This window comes from Rhinatrema bivittatum, chromosome 2, assembly GCF_901001135.1.
Source record: "Rhinatrema bivittatum chromosome 2, aRhiBiv1.1, whole genome shotgun sequence".
Lineage (NCBI taxonomy): Eukaryota > Metazoa > Chordata > Amphibia > Gymnophiona > Rhinatrematidae > Rhinatrema > Rhinatrema bivittatum.
This window is the reverse complement of record NC_042616.1, coordinates 429955842-429972118: the sequence shown is the minus strand read 5'-3', so window position 1 is coordinate 429972118 and position 16277 is coordinate 429955842. Positions and strand designations below refer to the sequence as shown.

The following is a 16277-nucleotide window of genomic DNA, read 5'->3' as shown; positions in this document are numbered from 1 at the left end:
AACCGGTAGATGTAGTGTACTTGGATTTTCGAAAGGCGTTTGACAAAGTTCCTCATGAGAGGCTTCTAGGAAAAGTAAAAAGTCATGGGATAGGTGGTGATGTCCTTTCGTGGATTACAAACTGCTAAAGGACAGGAAACAGAGAGTAGGATTAAATGGACAATTTTCTCAGTGGAAGGGAGTAGGCAGTGGAGTGCCTCAGGGATCTGTATTGGGACCCTTACTTTTCAATATATTTATAAATAATCTGGAAAGAAATACGACGAGTGAGATAATCAAATTTGCAGATGATACAAAATTGTTCAGAGTAGTTAAATCATAAGCAGATTGTGATAAATTGCAGGAAGACCTTGTGAGACTGGAAAATTGGGCATCAAAATGGCAGATGAAATTTAATGTGGATAAGTGCAAGGTGATGCATATTGGGGAAAAATAACCCATGCTATAGTTACACAATGTTAGGTTCCATATTAGGTGCTACAACCCAAGAAAGAGATCTAGGTGTCATAGTGGATAACACATTGAAATTGTCAGTTCAGTATGCTGCGGCAGTCAAAAAAGCAAATAGAATGTTGGGAATTATTAGAAAGGGAAGGATGAATAAAATGGAAAATGTCATAATGCCTCTGTATCGCTCCATGGTGAGACCGCACCTTGAATACCGTGTACAATTCTGGTCGCCACATCTCAAAAAAGATATAGTTGTGATGGAGAAGGTACAGAGAAAGGCAACCAAAATGATAAAGGGGATGGAACAGCTCCCCTATGAGGAAAGACTAAAGAGGTTAGGACTTTTCAACTTGGAGAAGAGGTGGCTGAGGGGGGATATGATAGAGGTGTTTAAAATCATGAGAGGTCTAGAACGGGTAAATGTGAATTGGTTATTTACTCTTTCGGATAATAGAAAGACTAGGGGACACTCCATGAAGTTAGCATGTGGCACATTTAAAACTAATCGGAGAAAGTTCTTTTTCACTCAACGCACAATTAAACTCTGGAACTTGTTGCCAGGGGATGTGGTTAGTGCAGTTAGTATAGCTGTGTTTAAAAAAGGATTGGATAAATTCTTGGAGGAGAAGTCTGTTACCTGCTATTAATTAAGTTGACTTAGAAAATAGCCACTGCTATTACTAGCAACGGTAACATGATATAGACTTAGTTTTTGTGCACTTGCTAGGTTCATATGGCCTGGATTGGCCACTGTTGGAAACAGGATACTGGGCTTGATGGACCCTTGGTCTGATCCAGTATGGCATGTTCTTATCTTATCTTATCTTCTTACCAAGCAGTAGAAAGATTGCACATTAATAATATCTAATATCCTCAAGGTAGCAAAACAGAGTGATTAGGCTGTGGTGAGAAACAAGGGATTGCTAGGGTATCTAGGGAAAGGTAATACCAGTAGAAAGATAATTTTCAAAGGTGTTCTTTATTTTGCTCTTTCCATATACTTTCCTAATAATGCCCTATTTCTGCCAGAACCCCCTAAGATCTCCTTGTCTATGCATTTCCGAGAAAAAAGGCCTCTCTCTCTCCTCCTCCCCTCATAACCCTGCTACTGCTTCCCAGGTCCTGATTAGGACCAAAGAGCCTCTTCTTCCTCCTAACCCTCCTCCCTTCTCCCGCTGCTATCTCCTATGCCCCAATTAGGGTATAATGTTCCCATTACCTATGTAACATTATATATAGTTGGACCTATGTAATGGGAACATTACATTCCCAGCACATAAGCAGATGAAAAATAACACAGATGGACAATTGGACAGATACATAAGGCTTTATTACAGTATGGGGTACATTTTATAAAAAGGCGTGAGCAAAAGTACGCCGGATTTTATAAGATACGCACATAGCCATGCGTATCTTATAAAATCCGGGGTCGGCGCGCGCAAGGGGGTGCACATTTGTGCACCTTGCGCGCACCGAGCCCTGCGTGCACTGCCCGTTCCCTCCGAGGCCGCTCCAAAATTAGAGCAGCCTCGGAGGGAACTTTCCTTCCGCTTCCCCCCACCTTCCCTCCCTTCCCCTACATGACCCACCCCCCCAGCCCTATCTACACCCCTCCTACCTTTATTCCCAAAGTTACACCTGCTCGAGGCAGGCGTAACTCGCGCGCGCCGGCCAACTGCAGGTGCACCAGGTTCCAGTCCGGGGTGTAGTCCGAAGGCCATGGCCACGCCCCCGGAATGCCCCCAGACCGGAACCACGCCCGGGCCATGCCCCGGAACGCACCGCCGTGACACACCCCCGACACGCCCCCCCAGGAAAGCCCCGGGACTTACATGCAACCTGGGGCTTGCGCGCCGCAGAACCTATGCAAAATAGGATCGGCACGCGCAGGGGGGGTTTGGGGTAGGTTTTCGGGGGTTACGTGCGTACGTTACGCACGTAACCCCCGAAAACCTATATACTATATACTATAAAGAATGCCTAAAAAAAAAAGTGATAATTCCTCTCTCCAGGTCATTGGTGAGACTTCCATCTGAAGGCCGTATCTCAAAAAGGATAAAGACAGATTACAGGCAATCCAGAGACGAAATACCAAAATGGTGCAGAGTCTACACTATAAACCCTTCGAAATGAGAATTGTCGACCAATACACCCTAGAAGTAAAGGAGTATATTTATTTATTTGCTTGCTTATTTATTTAGATTTTTATATTACACTTTTCTTGCTTCTTCGGCACTTCAAAGCTTATTACATTCAGGCACTGTAGGTATTTTCCTATCCCCAGAGGGTTTAATATCTAAGTGCGTACCTGAGGCAATTGATGGTAATTGGTAAAGTGACTTGCCCAAGGTCACAAGGAGCGACAGTGGGACTTGAACCCTGGTCTCCCCGGTATGACAGAAGCATTCATATAGTTTAAGGGGTTAATTTTAAAGAAGGTTTCTGCATGTAAAATCAGCATATGTGCATGTAAGTAGTATGCACGTGAGTGTATGCTGTTTTGTAAACATTGCATATATGCATACTTGCAGTGTTGTATGTAAATGTTAGGGAGGAAAAGGAACAGCTTAGGGGCATTCCAGGGCAGAGTTCAGAAGTGTGCACGCAAGCTGCTGTTTTGTAAGAGGTATTAACACAGATACATAATCAAACTTGTCCATATGCTTATTAAGTCACGGAAGTGAAATCACATTTGTCTTTTGTCCACGGTTTTTGGGCGGGAGGTCAGGGTGAAGTGATGGAGAGTCCAGATGAACTGGGGATTGCCACGTACACACACAAGTATTTTCATAAGCAGAAAATTCTTTACAAAATGCCTGCCTCTGTTATAATTATTCTGCACATAAAATATATGAGCATAATTTATAAAATGGGTAGAGAAAGTATGCGTTGTCCAGTATTACAAATAAAAGCACACGCTTTTGGGGCAGAAATATGTGGTATTTTATAAAACTGTGTGGGGGCTCCCAACACACGTTTCATAAAATACTGGCATAGAACTCCGTGGGGGCCTCTTACTTGCGCAGTTGGCGACTTAAGCAGACTATTGAAAATTGGGCTTCCTGATTATAAGGCACAACAGACGAGCATTTCCCAGTGAAAAGAAATTCCTAGAACAAGAAGTCATGAAACGAGGCCCAAAGAGGGTAGATTCTTGAGCAACATAAGGAAATGTTTCTTCACAGAAAGTTTGGTGGATACCTGGAATGGCTTCCCAGGTGGATGTAGTAAAGAACAAAACAATAACTGAATTCAAGAAAACATGGGATAAATACACAAGATACTAGTAATGTAAAGGTAAAGTCTGAGACTGGACGGACTCTGCAGTTTTGCATCAGAAACGGGTAGACTAGGTACACTTTGTTATTTATGTATTTATTTATTTATTTAACACGGTTATGTCCTGCTCTATCAACATTCCTGGGAGGCGTACAATAAGAACATTCATAATTAAGCATAACATCATGAAATCAATGTTCAAAAGCCATTTAGATAGACAACTCACATGTTATCCGTCTAAATGGCAAAACCAGCATATTCAGCCACTTATCCAGCTAAATTATAGCCGGATAACTACTTATCCGGCTATAATTTAGCCAGATAAAAAAAGGGGTTTTGCAGGGGCATTCCAGGGAGGGGCTGAGATATCCGGCTAACCTAGCCAAATATCAGAAATATCCAGCTGGGTTAGCCAGATAACTTTAGACCTGCATGTCTAAAGTTATGCAGCCTTGTGTAGCTGGATATAGTGCTACTTAACCAGATATCCATAAAAGATATCCGGCTAAGTAGTGCTGTCATCAGGAAACAAAATAAAGTTTCAGTGGCCCAATCCCCTTTCTCCCCCACCAAAGCTAATACTAAGTCCCTAGAAGGCTGTACTCTTCTAAACCCTCCCACTCACACCCAGACACATACGCACATACACATACATACACACCCCACACACCCCCACATACACCCCCACACACACCCCTCCATACACACCCCCACATATTCCACTCCACACACACCCCCACATACACCACTCCACACACACCCCCACATACACCCACATACACCCCCACATACACCACTCCACACACACCCCCACCTACACCACTCCACAAACACCCCCACACACACACACCCTCATACACCTCCACACACACCCCTCCATACACACCCCCACATACACCTCCACACACACACCCCACACACCCCCACATACACCCCTACACACACCCCTCCATACACACCCCCACATATACCACTCCACACACACCCCCACATACACCACTCCACCACACACCCCCACATACACCCCACATACACCACTCCACACATACCCCCACATATACCACTCCACACACACACCCATATACACCTCCACACACACACACACATACACCCACATACACCCCCACATACACCCTCCACACACACCCCCACACACACCCACTCCACACACCCCCACATATACCCCCACACACCACCTACACACACACCCCCACATACACCTCCACACACACACACACCCCACATATACTCCCACACACACACCTCCACACACAGCCCATATACACACCCACATACACACCTCCACACACACCCACATACACACCTACACACACCCCCACATACACCACTCCACACACCCCCACATATACCCCACACACACCCCCCACACACACCCCCATATACACACCCACATACACACTTCCACACACACCCACATACACACCCACACACCCCCACATACACCACTCCACACACCCCCACATATACCCCCACACACACCTCCACACACCCCCAAATACACACCCACACACACCCACACACACCCACATACACACCTCCACACACCCCCACATACACCCCTCCCACACACCACTCCACACACCCCCACATATACCCCCACACACACCCTCCACACACACACCCATATACACACCCACATACACACTTCCACACACCCCCCCACACATACCCCTCCACACACCCCCATATACACACCCACATACACACCTCCACACACACCCACATACACCCCCACACACACACCTCCACACACAGCCCCATATACACACCCACATACACACCTCCACACACACGCACATACACACACCCACATACACCCCCACACACACACCTCCACACACCCCTACATACACCCCTACACACAACCCCACATACACATCCACACACACACCCACATACACCCCCCACACACAACTCCACACACCCCCACACATTCTCAAGCACTGGAGGCATTGGGAGCGAGGCAGAGAGTCCTTCACTCACAGCTAAAAAATGCATTAGGGTGATAGGGGGCAAGCGCCCCAATTCGTCCTTGCAGGGGGGGAGGTAGCCAGATCATATGTTTAAGTTAAAATCGGGACCAGGGACCAGGGGTCAATACCGACACATCTTATATGTTTAAAAGGTTTGGGGGGAAGAAGCGTGCAGCCTGCCACAGCTTTAGTATTAGCTTTGTTGGGGGAGGAATTGCAGGAAGACCTTGTGAGACTGGAAAATTGGGCATCCAAATGGCAGATGAAATTTAATGTGGATAAGTGCAAGGTGATGCATATTGGGGAAAAATAACCCATGCTATCTATTAGTTACACAATGTTAGGTTCCATATTAGGTGCTACAACCCAAGAAAGAGATCTAGGTGTCATAGTGGATAACACATTGAAATCGTCGGTTCAGTGTGCTGCGGCAGTCAAAAAAGCAAACAGAATGTTGGGAATTATTAGAAAGGGAATGGTGAATAAAACGGAAAATGTCATAATGTCTCTGTATCGCTCCATGGTGAGACCGCACCTTGAATTCTGTGTACAGTTCTGGTCGCCGTATCTCAAAAAAGATATAGTTGCAATGGAGAAGGTACAGAGAAGGACTACCAAAATGATAAAGGGGATGGAACAGTTCCCCTATGAGGAAAGACTAAAGAGGTTAGGACTTTTCAGCTTGGAGAAGAGACGGCCGAGGGGGGATATGATAGAGGTGTTTAAAATCATGAGAGGTCCGAACGGGTAGATGTGAATCGGTTATTTACTCTTTTGGATAGTAGAAAGACTAGGGGGCACTCCATGAAGTTAGCATGTGGCACATTTAAAACTAATCGGAGGAAGTTCTTTTTTACTCAACGCACAATTAAACTCTGGAATTTGTTGCCAGAGGATGGTATTGGGATGCTGATGAGAGCCAGCACTGCTTAGCTGGATATCTTTTAAAGATATCTGCTTAAGTAGTACTTTATCTGGCCACATAAGGCCAGATAACAAAAAACCTAGTGGCTCTATTCAAATATAATGAGTTAGGTTTTCATTATGCTGCTAAATGTAGCCAGCTAACTTTAGGCTGGAATATTCAGCGGGACGTTTCTCCCACTGAATACATGGGAAAAGCTATCTAGTTAACTTTAGTTGGATAACTTGTCCACTAACCGGCCTACTGAATATGGACCCCAGAAATATACCAATAAATTACAGCATAAAACCTCCAAAGATAGCAGTTAAATCAAGCAAGTGTACCCTTATCTGCCATCATTTTCTCTGTAGCTATGCTTATTTATTTACTTGATTTATATTCTGTCTTTCAGACACTTCAAAATGGATTATATTCAAGTTCTTTATAAACGTTAAGATACAAGCCTGAAGTGTGTTCCTTTTATCATTAAACCTGGTCATCCTAACAAATTGTGTTTTGGGTAAAACTGAATCCCTGAACATACCTGGTGTGCTAGAAGAAATGACAGCGACACATCTGTATTGTGACAGGTCACCTGTACCTCCCCTCCCCCTCTCCATTCCATTCTCCTTCCTCTGGCCCTTGCCACGCTCGCGTCCTTTTACGAAGTCACGATGGAGGAATCTGCCCATCTTCTTTCCTCCTCCAAACCCGCTACTTGTTCCTCTGACCCCATTCCTACCCAGCTCTTCAGCTGGATTTCCCCTGCAGTCATCCCTTCCATCTGCCATATCCTCAGTCTATCATTTTCCACTGCAGCTGTTCCTGCTGCCTTCAGACACGCTGTGACTACACAACTCCTCAGAAACCCTCACTGAGCCCTACCTGCTCTGCTAACCTTTGTCCCATCTCCCCTCTTCCATCCAAACTACTTGAGCTGTTCACCTTCGCCACTTTGACTCACCACCTACACCTTAATACACCTTAATACTCTGTGCTCGCTTGGATTTAGGGCCTCTGTCTTTGTTCTCTTCTTATCTCTTCCATCGCACTTTTAGTGTGTCTTCTGCTGGATCCTCCTCTACCACCATCCCATTATTAATTAGTGTGCATCAGGGCTCTCTGTCCTAGAACCCCCTTTTTCTTCTCTTTCCCTATACTAATTCCTTTGGTGCTCTGATCTCCTCCCATGGCTTTCAACACCATCTTTATGCTGATGACTCCCACAATTACCTCTCTATTCCAGACATTTCATCAGGAAACCAGTCTTAAATCTCAGCCTGCTTGCGTGACACTGCTGCTTCCATATCCCACTGCCAGTTTAAATCCAACGTGACTAACCGGGTCATTCATCAAGCTGCGACGTGGCCTCATCACATGCGTTAACACCTTACCACACATCATTCCGGCCACATCGCGGCGATACTATTCAAATGAAGGGAAGGGGAGGAATGTGGGCGGGGTTTGGGCGGAGTTATGTCCCATCAGCGCTGTGGGCGATAATGTTTTTCAGTTTATCGCTGGCAGCACCCCAGAAAATAACTACACCTTCTCCCATGGCACTATGGGGTGATAGTGTGGGGCAGCACCGCACCGTGGCGGGCAAAACCGCACCACTGCAATGCGGCCAGCTGCACCACTATCACCCCCACCCTTTTTTTGTTCGCGGGCCATCATTCTGCTATTAATATAGCAGAATGATAAATCTAGGGCTAAGAGAGAACTCCTTAACTTTTCCCACAAACCCATTTCCCCTCTTCCTCCTTTCTCTATTTCTGTGGATAACACTGTCTCCCAGTCCCCTCATGCCTGTGAACTTGGGGTCATCTTCTGTTTCACTCTTGTCCTTGTCTACACATATCCAAAATACTGCTAAAATTGAACACGGGTGGGCAAACTATGGCCCACAGGCCAAACCTGGCCCATTAATGCCATTTATCTGGTCCTTCTACCTCACCTGAAAGCCTCATGATCTCTGGCCCACCACCTCTCTGCCAAATAGCAAGGCCTCAGTCCTGCTTCCTGCCTGAAGTGCAAGCTCCTGAAACTAGGAGACTCCAAGTTCGGTCATATGATTGAAAAGGAGGGAGTGAAAGAAGGTAGAGCCTTGGGTCAGGCCAAGGCATGGAGCAGCACATGCCCAGCGTTTATCCACCCCTCCCTCTCCTGGAAGGCAATCTGTATAGAGTGAGGACCCAGGCAGCCAGAGTCCTCCTGCCTCCATAGAATCTCCAGCCCCAGCCAGCACAGCATAAGATTCAAATCTGATGTCACCTGGGGAAGGCTCAGCTCCTAATTCCCGAGCTCAGGGAAACATGCAGCTGCTGTTGGCAGCCAGCCCAGTTGCAGCTGGGGGCTGTTCACTGCTACTATTACTGTGCGTATGGAGAGAGGAGCAGGGGAGCAGCTGGACGGAGGAAAGAGAAGCTGGATGAGAAAGAAGTAGAATGCATATCCAGCATAGCTCTCTGCTTCAACGGCAGGGGAGAAAAACTGATACTTCACGCACATCCAACATAGCTCTCTGGTTCAACGGCAGGGGAGAGACTGATACTTCAGGCATATCAGCATAACTCTCTGCTTCAATGGCAGGGGAGAGACTGATACTTCAGGCATATCAGCATAACTCTCTGCTTCAATGGCAGGGGGAATGAAGAACAACCAACAAGGGCTGAATTACATAGTCTGGGTAAACAAATAAGCATGGGTGTAGCTTGCTTATTGCGGCGGTTACTACCCCTAACTAATCAAGCTTGATATTTCACTAGATGCAGCTCCATCACTACTCTCTACATTAATGGTGGGGGTGGAAGGGAAATAGAACCAAAAGGTTACTAAGAGCCAAGAGTAACAGATAAGTATGAGAAAAAAAAAAAGTGCGAAGCTTGCTGGGCAGACTGGATGGGCCGTTTGGTCTTCTTCTGCTGTCATTTCTATGTTTCTATGTAAAAGCCAAAAGAAAGGGAAAAGCAATGAAAGTAGCAAGAAAAACCCTAAAAGAAGTAAAAAAAAAAAAACCAACATTTAAAAAATGAGCAAAATAAAAGAAAACAAGTTTAAAAAGCTTTGCTTTTGGGTGGCATAGTCTTTGGCATTTTTTTGCAGAAAAATTGGGTGCTCGTTCAGTGCCACAAACAGAATTACACCACTGAGAAACAATCATTATTTCTTCCTGTTAGGGATACCTTTGAGCATTTTTTTAAGTGATATGGGGCATCTTCTGGTGATTGATTTACTGAAGGACTAGGGGTCCAGTGTCTCTATGTTCAGCAAGAGAAACATAAAATGTTTAGTTCTGAGGGAATTCTGTGCACATAATTCCCCTCCTCTGCAGTTGCCTGCTTCACCTTCATCGTCAGCAGAGGCTGTCCTACTCACTGTAAAGAAAGAGCAGTCCCCAGTGTGCCGCAAGCAGGACGGTCTCCGCTCGTGATGAATCAGGAGCAAGCTCCAGCATGTGGTGAGCAGGATGACCTCCACTTGCAGAGAATATGGAGCAGGCCCCAGTGAGAGTGTGTGTGTGTAAGACTGCAGGCCTGGAGGGTGAGAGATAGAGAGAATGTGTGAGTGTGTGCCAAAGAGAGGGAACCTATGTGAGAAGATTGTGAAGGAATGTATATATATGTGAAAGAGGGATTGTGTGTATGTGAGAGTGCTTGTTTGTGAGAGAGGGAGCCTGTGAGAGGGTATGTATGTGTAAGAAAGTGAGCCTGTGTGAAGGGATGTGTGTGTGTGTGTATGTGTGTGAGAGAGGGAGGGAGCCTATGTGTAGGGGGATGAGTGGGAGGGAGTCAGTGTGCAGGAAAGTGTATAAGAGAGAGACATAGGAAGCCTGGTGAGGGTGTAAGAGTGAAAGAGAAAGGGAACCTGTGTGGGGATGTGTGCAAGAGAGGGAATCTGTGTTTGTGTGTGTGTGTGTGTGTGTGTGTGAGAGAGAGAGAGGGGGGGTTCTGTATGAGAGTGTGTGTGTGTGTGTGTGCATGAGAGAGAGCCTGTATGGGGGGATGTGTGTGTGCAAGAGAGAGGGAGCCTGTATGAGGGTGTGGGTATGTGTACTAGAGAGAGGAAGCCTTTGTGTGTGTGTGTGTGTGTGAAAGAGAGAGAAAAAGAGACAGAGGGAGCCAGTGTGAGGGGCAGTACTGAGAAAGGATCAAATTCTGGGAGTAGAGATAGAGTTGAAGGGATTGAGCCTAAAGGGGGAGGGAAGAGATAGTGGCAGGTGGAGTGAAAGTGAAAGGAGACTGGCTGAGGAGCAGGGAGAGGGTGGAATAGACACTTTTATAGTGAACTTCTAGGGAAATTCTGCTCAAAATATTTAAAACTCTGCATCTTTAAGTAATAACTTTTTTCTGTATTACATTTTAAATTAGTTTCTTAGACCTTCATGTATATTGTTAAATTAACCGACCTGCTTACGTTTTCTTCTCGTTACCCGCTGTTGTTCGTTCTACAGTTATTCAATTGCTAATGGTCAGTGATGGATTTTAACCACGTCTACCAGTGTTCATGCCTATCCCTTGTTTGATGTAACCCTCGTTCGATGTAACCCTTGTTTGATGTAATATTAACCTTGGTTCGATGTAAACCGATGTGATATGTATATTCATGAACTTCGGTATAGAAAAGTTCTAAATAAATAAATAAATAAATAAATTGTGTTGTTTTGCAGAATTTTAAGTTTTTGTGTGCAGAATTTTAAATTTTTGTGTGAAGATTTTCCCCAGAAGTAAATGTTCCAATCGTTAACATCTATAACTTTAACTCTTCCTATCTGAACACACTAATAGAGCACTTATTCATGATTTCATTTCCTCCCGCTTAGACTACTGCAACCTGCTCCTCACAGGTTTCCCAGTGAGAAATCCCTTTCCAACACAATCAATCCAAAATTCAGCTCATGACTTAACTTTTTGCCAAAGTCACTGCGCTCATATGGCTCTCTATCCATTTCCGTGTACCAGTTCAAGCTCCTCTTATTCACCTACAAGACCCTTCATTCTGCAGCTTCTCCCTTATCTTTCTCTACACCCCTTCTCATGAACTCCACTCATCAAGCAAGTCACTCCTGTCTCCTCCACTGCCAACTCCCAGCTCTGTGCTCTCCACCTGTATGCACTGCATGACAGAAATAGACTTCAGAGTTGGTGCGTCATGCTCCCTCTCTGGTCTTATTCAAATCCATTTGAAAAAAAAAATCACCTTTTAGTGGCTGCTTTTAAATATTAATCTTGATTGCCTGGCTTACAGTCTTTTTGACTAACAATTTTCATTATAAATGAAATCCCCAAAGACTCCTTTGACCTGCAGATTTGTAAGCTCTAACGATAAGGAACTGTCTCTTATGTGCTTTTGTACAACACGGTGTACATTGAGCAATGCTATAGAAATTATAAGTAGTAGAAGTTAGAGAAACAACAAAATTATCCAGGGGATATCTATCAGCCTTGGGTTACAAAAGGCCATTGTACCTAGATGAGAAATCTGATCTGGATTTTAGGATCTTAGGAAATGGTTTAAAAAGCAAACTGAAATCTGCCAGAGAGAGAAGAATATGGGAGGTGCAGTGGGAGAAAAGCTTTCATAGAATTTGGAGGAACCAGTTCCAGGAAGGTTAGAAAGCTGGAAAAGCTGGGCACAGTTTAACTGTGGAATAGGTGTTTTTGTTTGTGTTGCACTTCTGTTTTTCTAAATACTTAGCTTTGTAAGAAAGACAGAGGCCTGCATAAATCCTCACCTGTGAAGTCAATCTCAAAGTTCCCATGGACCTACAACCTCTGCAAGGAAAATGAGAATTGTCCCCTTGATAACTTTTTCAGCCTGTCCTTATTCTCTGGATGCCTGAGGGTGTGACTGGAGACCCCAAGTGGTAGATGAGAGGACTGGAGGGCAGACCTGCCACAACTTGTTTATATAGCAGAATATTAAATAAGTAAATGGTACAGGCCTAAGAATACTGTATAATCAGGCACTGTAATAATAAATAATTCGGGTCCATATTTGAAGAAGTTTGTCCAGCTAGGTTCAGACTTAGCCGGACAAACCCCGGAGTTTAAAAATCCTGCCGATTTGATCGCTCCTGATGCAGCTGGATACGTTTTTAGCCAGCTGAAAATGTATTCTGGCTATGTCAGGGGCAGTTCGGGGCGCTGCAGGTGGAGCGGCGTTATCCGGCTAAGTTAGTCACATAAACTTTAGGACTGCCGCAGAGAGAGAGAAAACTTATCCAGCTCACTTTTAGATATCTGGGTATGTTATTCAGCAATGTTCCTACGCCGTTGAATATCCCTGCCATAATAGCCAGATTAAGTTTATCCAGCTAACTTTGCCAGCCGACTAGTGGCTGGAAATGGACCCCAGTATTTCCTCCTCCTCCAGAGAGAACAATAAAACAGATTCTCCCTTATATTCCACTTTCCCTATATGATTCAGAGCCAGAGGACTTCAGACCCAGCACGTGTACTTACATCTAATCTGTTGCACACATTGAGGACACGCAGCACATTCTTGCACACGTTTTCCAAGGGTGTGTTTCCCCCAACACACGTGATCGCTAGGACCGAAACATTGGGGGCAGCCAGAGCCATCATAATTGCCTGAGCATCGTCCGTCCCACAGTCCACATCAATTATAAGCTGTTTCGTCTCCAGGGCGGCCATTTCTGACAAAAAAATGGAAAGAATTACAAATGTCTCCGAAGAATTTAAGAGCGGACGACCTCTCTCTTACTCTCCTCCCGTCCTTTCTGCTTGGCTCTCTCTCTCTCTCCCTCTTTCTGTGAAGGTGGATGCAAAAATAGTGAAATTATTATGAGACTGAAACTGGTCTTAAAAACCTGTTCTTGATGTCTGTAGTTTTATGGAAACAAGTCTAACCAGGCACACCAGTTACAGAAAAAAAATAGACGAATGGTTTGACATACCGATTATCCAGCATTTTAGCCTTTTGTTGACTCTTCAGAGGATCACAAACAAATGTTGTCCTGAAGAGTCAGTAAAGACTGACACGTTGGATAAATGGATAAGTTACATTTTTATCACTGTGGGTGTGCCTGCTTTATCCTGTAGACTTGACGTACATGCATTGCTTCCATGTTTTGGGGAGGGGGGAGAACAGGATGGTTTATACTACAGCACCCAGGTTACTTATTTTTCTATGGTTATTTTTTTTTCTTTATATTGAAAAAGGGTATCCACTGGAAAAAAATGTTTTTCATGTACATTTAACTAAGACTTCATACTGTTTACTGTAGTTCCATGCAGCAGGCTGTCCAAATCAGTGGAACAGCCAAACAAAAAGTGTCACCTGCAATAATTTATAGTGAGGGGGGAAACTTATCTAGATACTGCCATGTCAGCATTATTAATTATTGGAAAAACAAAAGATTTAAAACTAACCATTCAAAAGAAACAGTAAGCACAAACCGGCAGCCCAGATCCACACTTAAAGGGATTGGCATGGTAATGTGCCGTACATCTGCAGAAACTAAGTAACATTTGCTAACTGAGCAATAAGGAGACGGCAAATGCTACTGGGTCAGAAGCTCCAAAAAAAACACATTATGCTGACCTAAACTGGCATGTTTGTCCATTTTCTCCAATGCACAGTCTGGCTCATAGGCTAGCTGTACTTGGTGTGAGCTGCATTATATTGCCTAGGAAACAAGTTGCAACTTGGAGCACTGTACACACTGACCAGCAAAACAAGACAGCTAGCAGTGACATATTTTGTACACTGGTTTCCTTCATCTGTTTGTAAGAACAGGAAACAATGTTCAAGTTACATTCCCATAATAACTTAAACTGGTTATAGTTAATTGAATTCAAATGATTGGACACTTTTTTTTTTTATTGTTATTCTATCAGGGATGCTTACTTGTTTGGTGCATAGTCCCCACATGGGCACTATATGGCCCCTGCACAGGAAACCAATAAGTCTTTTGCAAGCTTGACACGTATAGTAGGTACTGTTGGGTCCTTGGAAAGGTGCTATATTTACAGCGGAAACGCTGCTATATTCCCAGCAGTGTGACAGCTGGAGCCCTGGATATAATGAATGCATAAGCCACGCAGATTTGTGTGTGAAACCTGCTTCACTATAACTAAGAAAAGGGAAAAGGACATCTTTACAAATTAGCATGCACAAAATGTAACCAGGAACAGTTTCCCATTAGACCATAAACAATAGACTTGGCAGGATGCTCCTGAGCACTGACTGAATGGTGCAAGAAGACCTTTGATTGTTCATTAGAGTGTATCGCTCTATTTCTAAGTTACAGATTAGTAAACTGCTAATCACAGAACCAGAAAATGTAGTGCATAGAATAAACTCAGAAGGTAAGATTATAAATGTGTGCATTCGGATAAGATCTGTATGTGTCTTTTATGTGCAAAATGTGTCCCGAATTTTCAAAGTGAATTTATGCCCATAAGTCTCAACTTTGATCCCCGGAATGCTTCTCCCCAGTGCACATAAAAATACATGTGAAACAAAGTTACTCATGTAATTTTACATGCACAGAGCCCACAGAGGGTTATGTATAACCATGAACATATCAACATTGCTTTACAAAATGATCCTGAACATAAGTAATTAATGTGAGTGAAAAACATGCACATGAGGTCTTACACATGCAGTCACATACTTTCATGTGCATATATATATAGATAGATAGATAGATATAGATATAGATGTACAAAACAGTTTCTCACTTTAACATTTTGAAAATTAAACAATTGTGTGAAATTGTCACCTGGTGGCCAGGAAAACAAAATTTCAGAAGCACGCAGGATGGTTACTTAGACAAATCATCATTCAATACCCAAAACTCTGGAAACTATTTCATATTTCCAGAAATCACAATCAGGACTTTTTTTTTTTTTTATAATCGGCAATTAAACTGATAGCTGCTGCTGTCTATTTGCTTCTCAGGGATCTAGGGCCTCCTCTTTGACAGGGAAGATCTTGTTATTCAGAATCCTACCTTGGAAACTGAAGGATACACTCATCTTGCAAACTATCTGTGTGCCTCGAAAAGCACTAGAAATCTATACATCTATTAGACTTACGATGATTTGAGCAAGGTTCATCAGATGCCAAAAAGACATGTCATACTATAATAAGTTAATGTTGAATAAATAATAGCTATATAATTTGAAACATTTTGCAAACATGTTCTTTTTTATATTAATCTATTTTCAAATCTACCTTTTTTTCTCAGCCTCCAAGGTCCAAAGTAAAATCAAAAACAAAGGGAAGAGAAGAGAAGAAGAATGCCCTAAAATCCCATACCTTGTTTTAGTCCAGAGATCTGAGATCAGATGAAGTTTAGAAGTGCACTGCAGAAAGAATGAAGCTTGCGGGGTTATCTCCTGAAGCCAGTGTCATCCGAGCAGAAAATCCACACCCACTTTCGCAGAGTGCAAGTCCTCTCCCTCCTCTCTCTCTCTGCAGCCCATCAAGTGCAGCAGCACAACACTCTCTTATGCAAACAGAAAAAGTGTCTGGATTCTGCAAGAAGAACTTATTGTCAGTCCAGCGGAAAAGATATCACCTACAGCTTGCTTGAACTTTGACGTACAATAAAAGATGAAATATCAGGTGGCGCTAAGGGTATGCATTCCTTTGAAATGAAAGGGAGATTGTAATGAAAT

At 43.8% G+C, this 16277-nt stretch overlaps 1 protein-coding gene across 2 annotated transcripts in view; it reads right to left on the bottom strand.

Moving 5' to 3' along the window:
- Nucleotides 1-16054, bottom strand: part of LOC115084904 (pyrimidine-specific ribonucleoside hydrolase RihA-like) — a 139432-nt gene extending 123378 nt beyond the window's left edge. Inside the window, exons 1-2 of one of the 2 annotated variants that reach the window (XM_029590310.1) lie at nucleotides 15916-16054; nucleotides 13092-13285 (exon numbers count right to left, since the gene is read on the bottom strand). In XM_029590310.1, coding sequence (XP_029446170.1) covers nucleotides 13092-13283 — 192 coding nt within the window. In that variant the 5' untranslated portion in view covers nucleotides 13284-13285; nucleotides 15916-16054. Of the gene's footprint in view, nucleotides 1-13091; nucleotides 13286-14499; nucleotides 14645-15915 lie in introns of those variants that run through there. The other variant, XM_029590309.1, reaches the window with a different exon arrangement.
- Nucleotides 16055-16277: the final 223 nt, after the last annotated feature.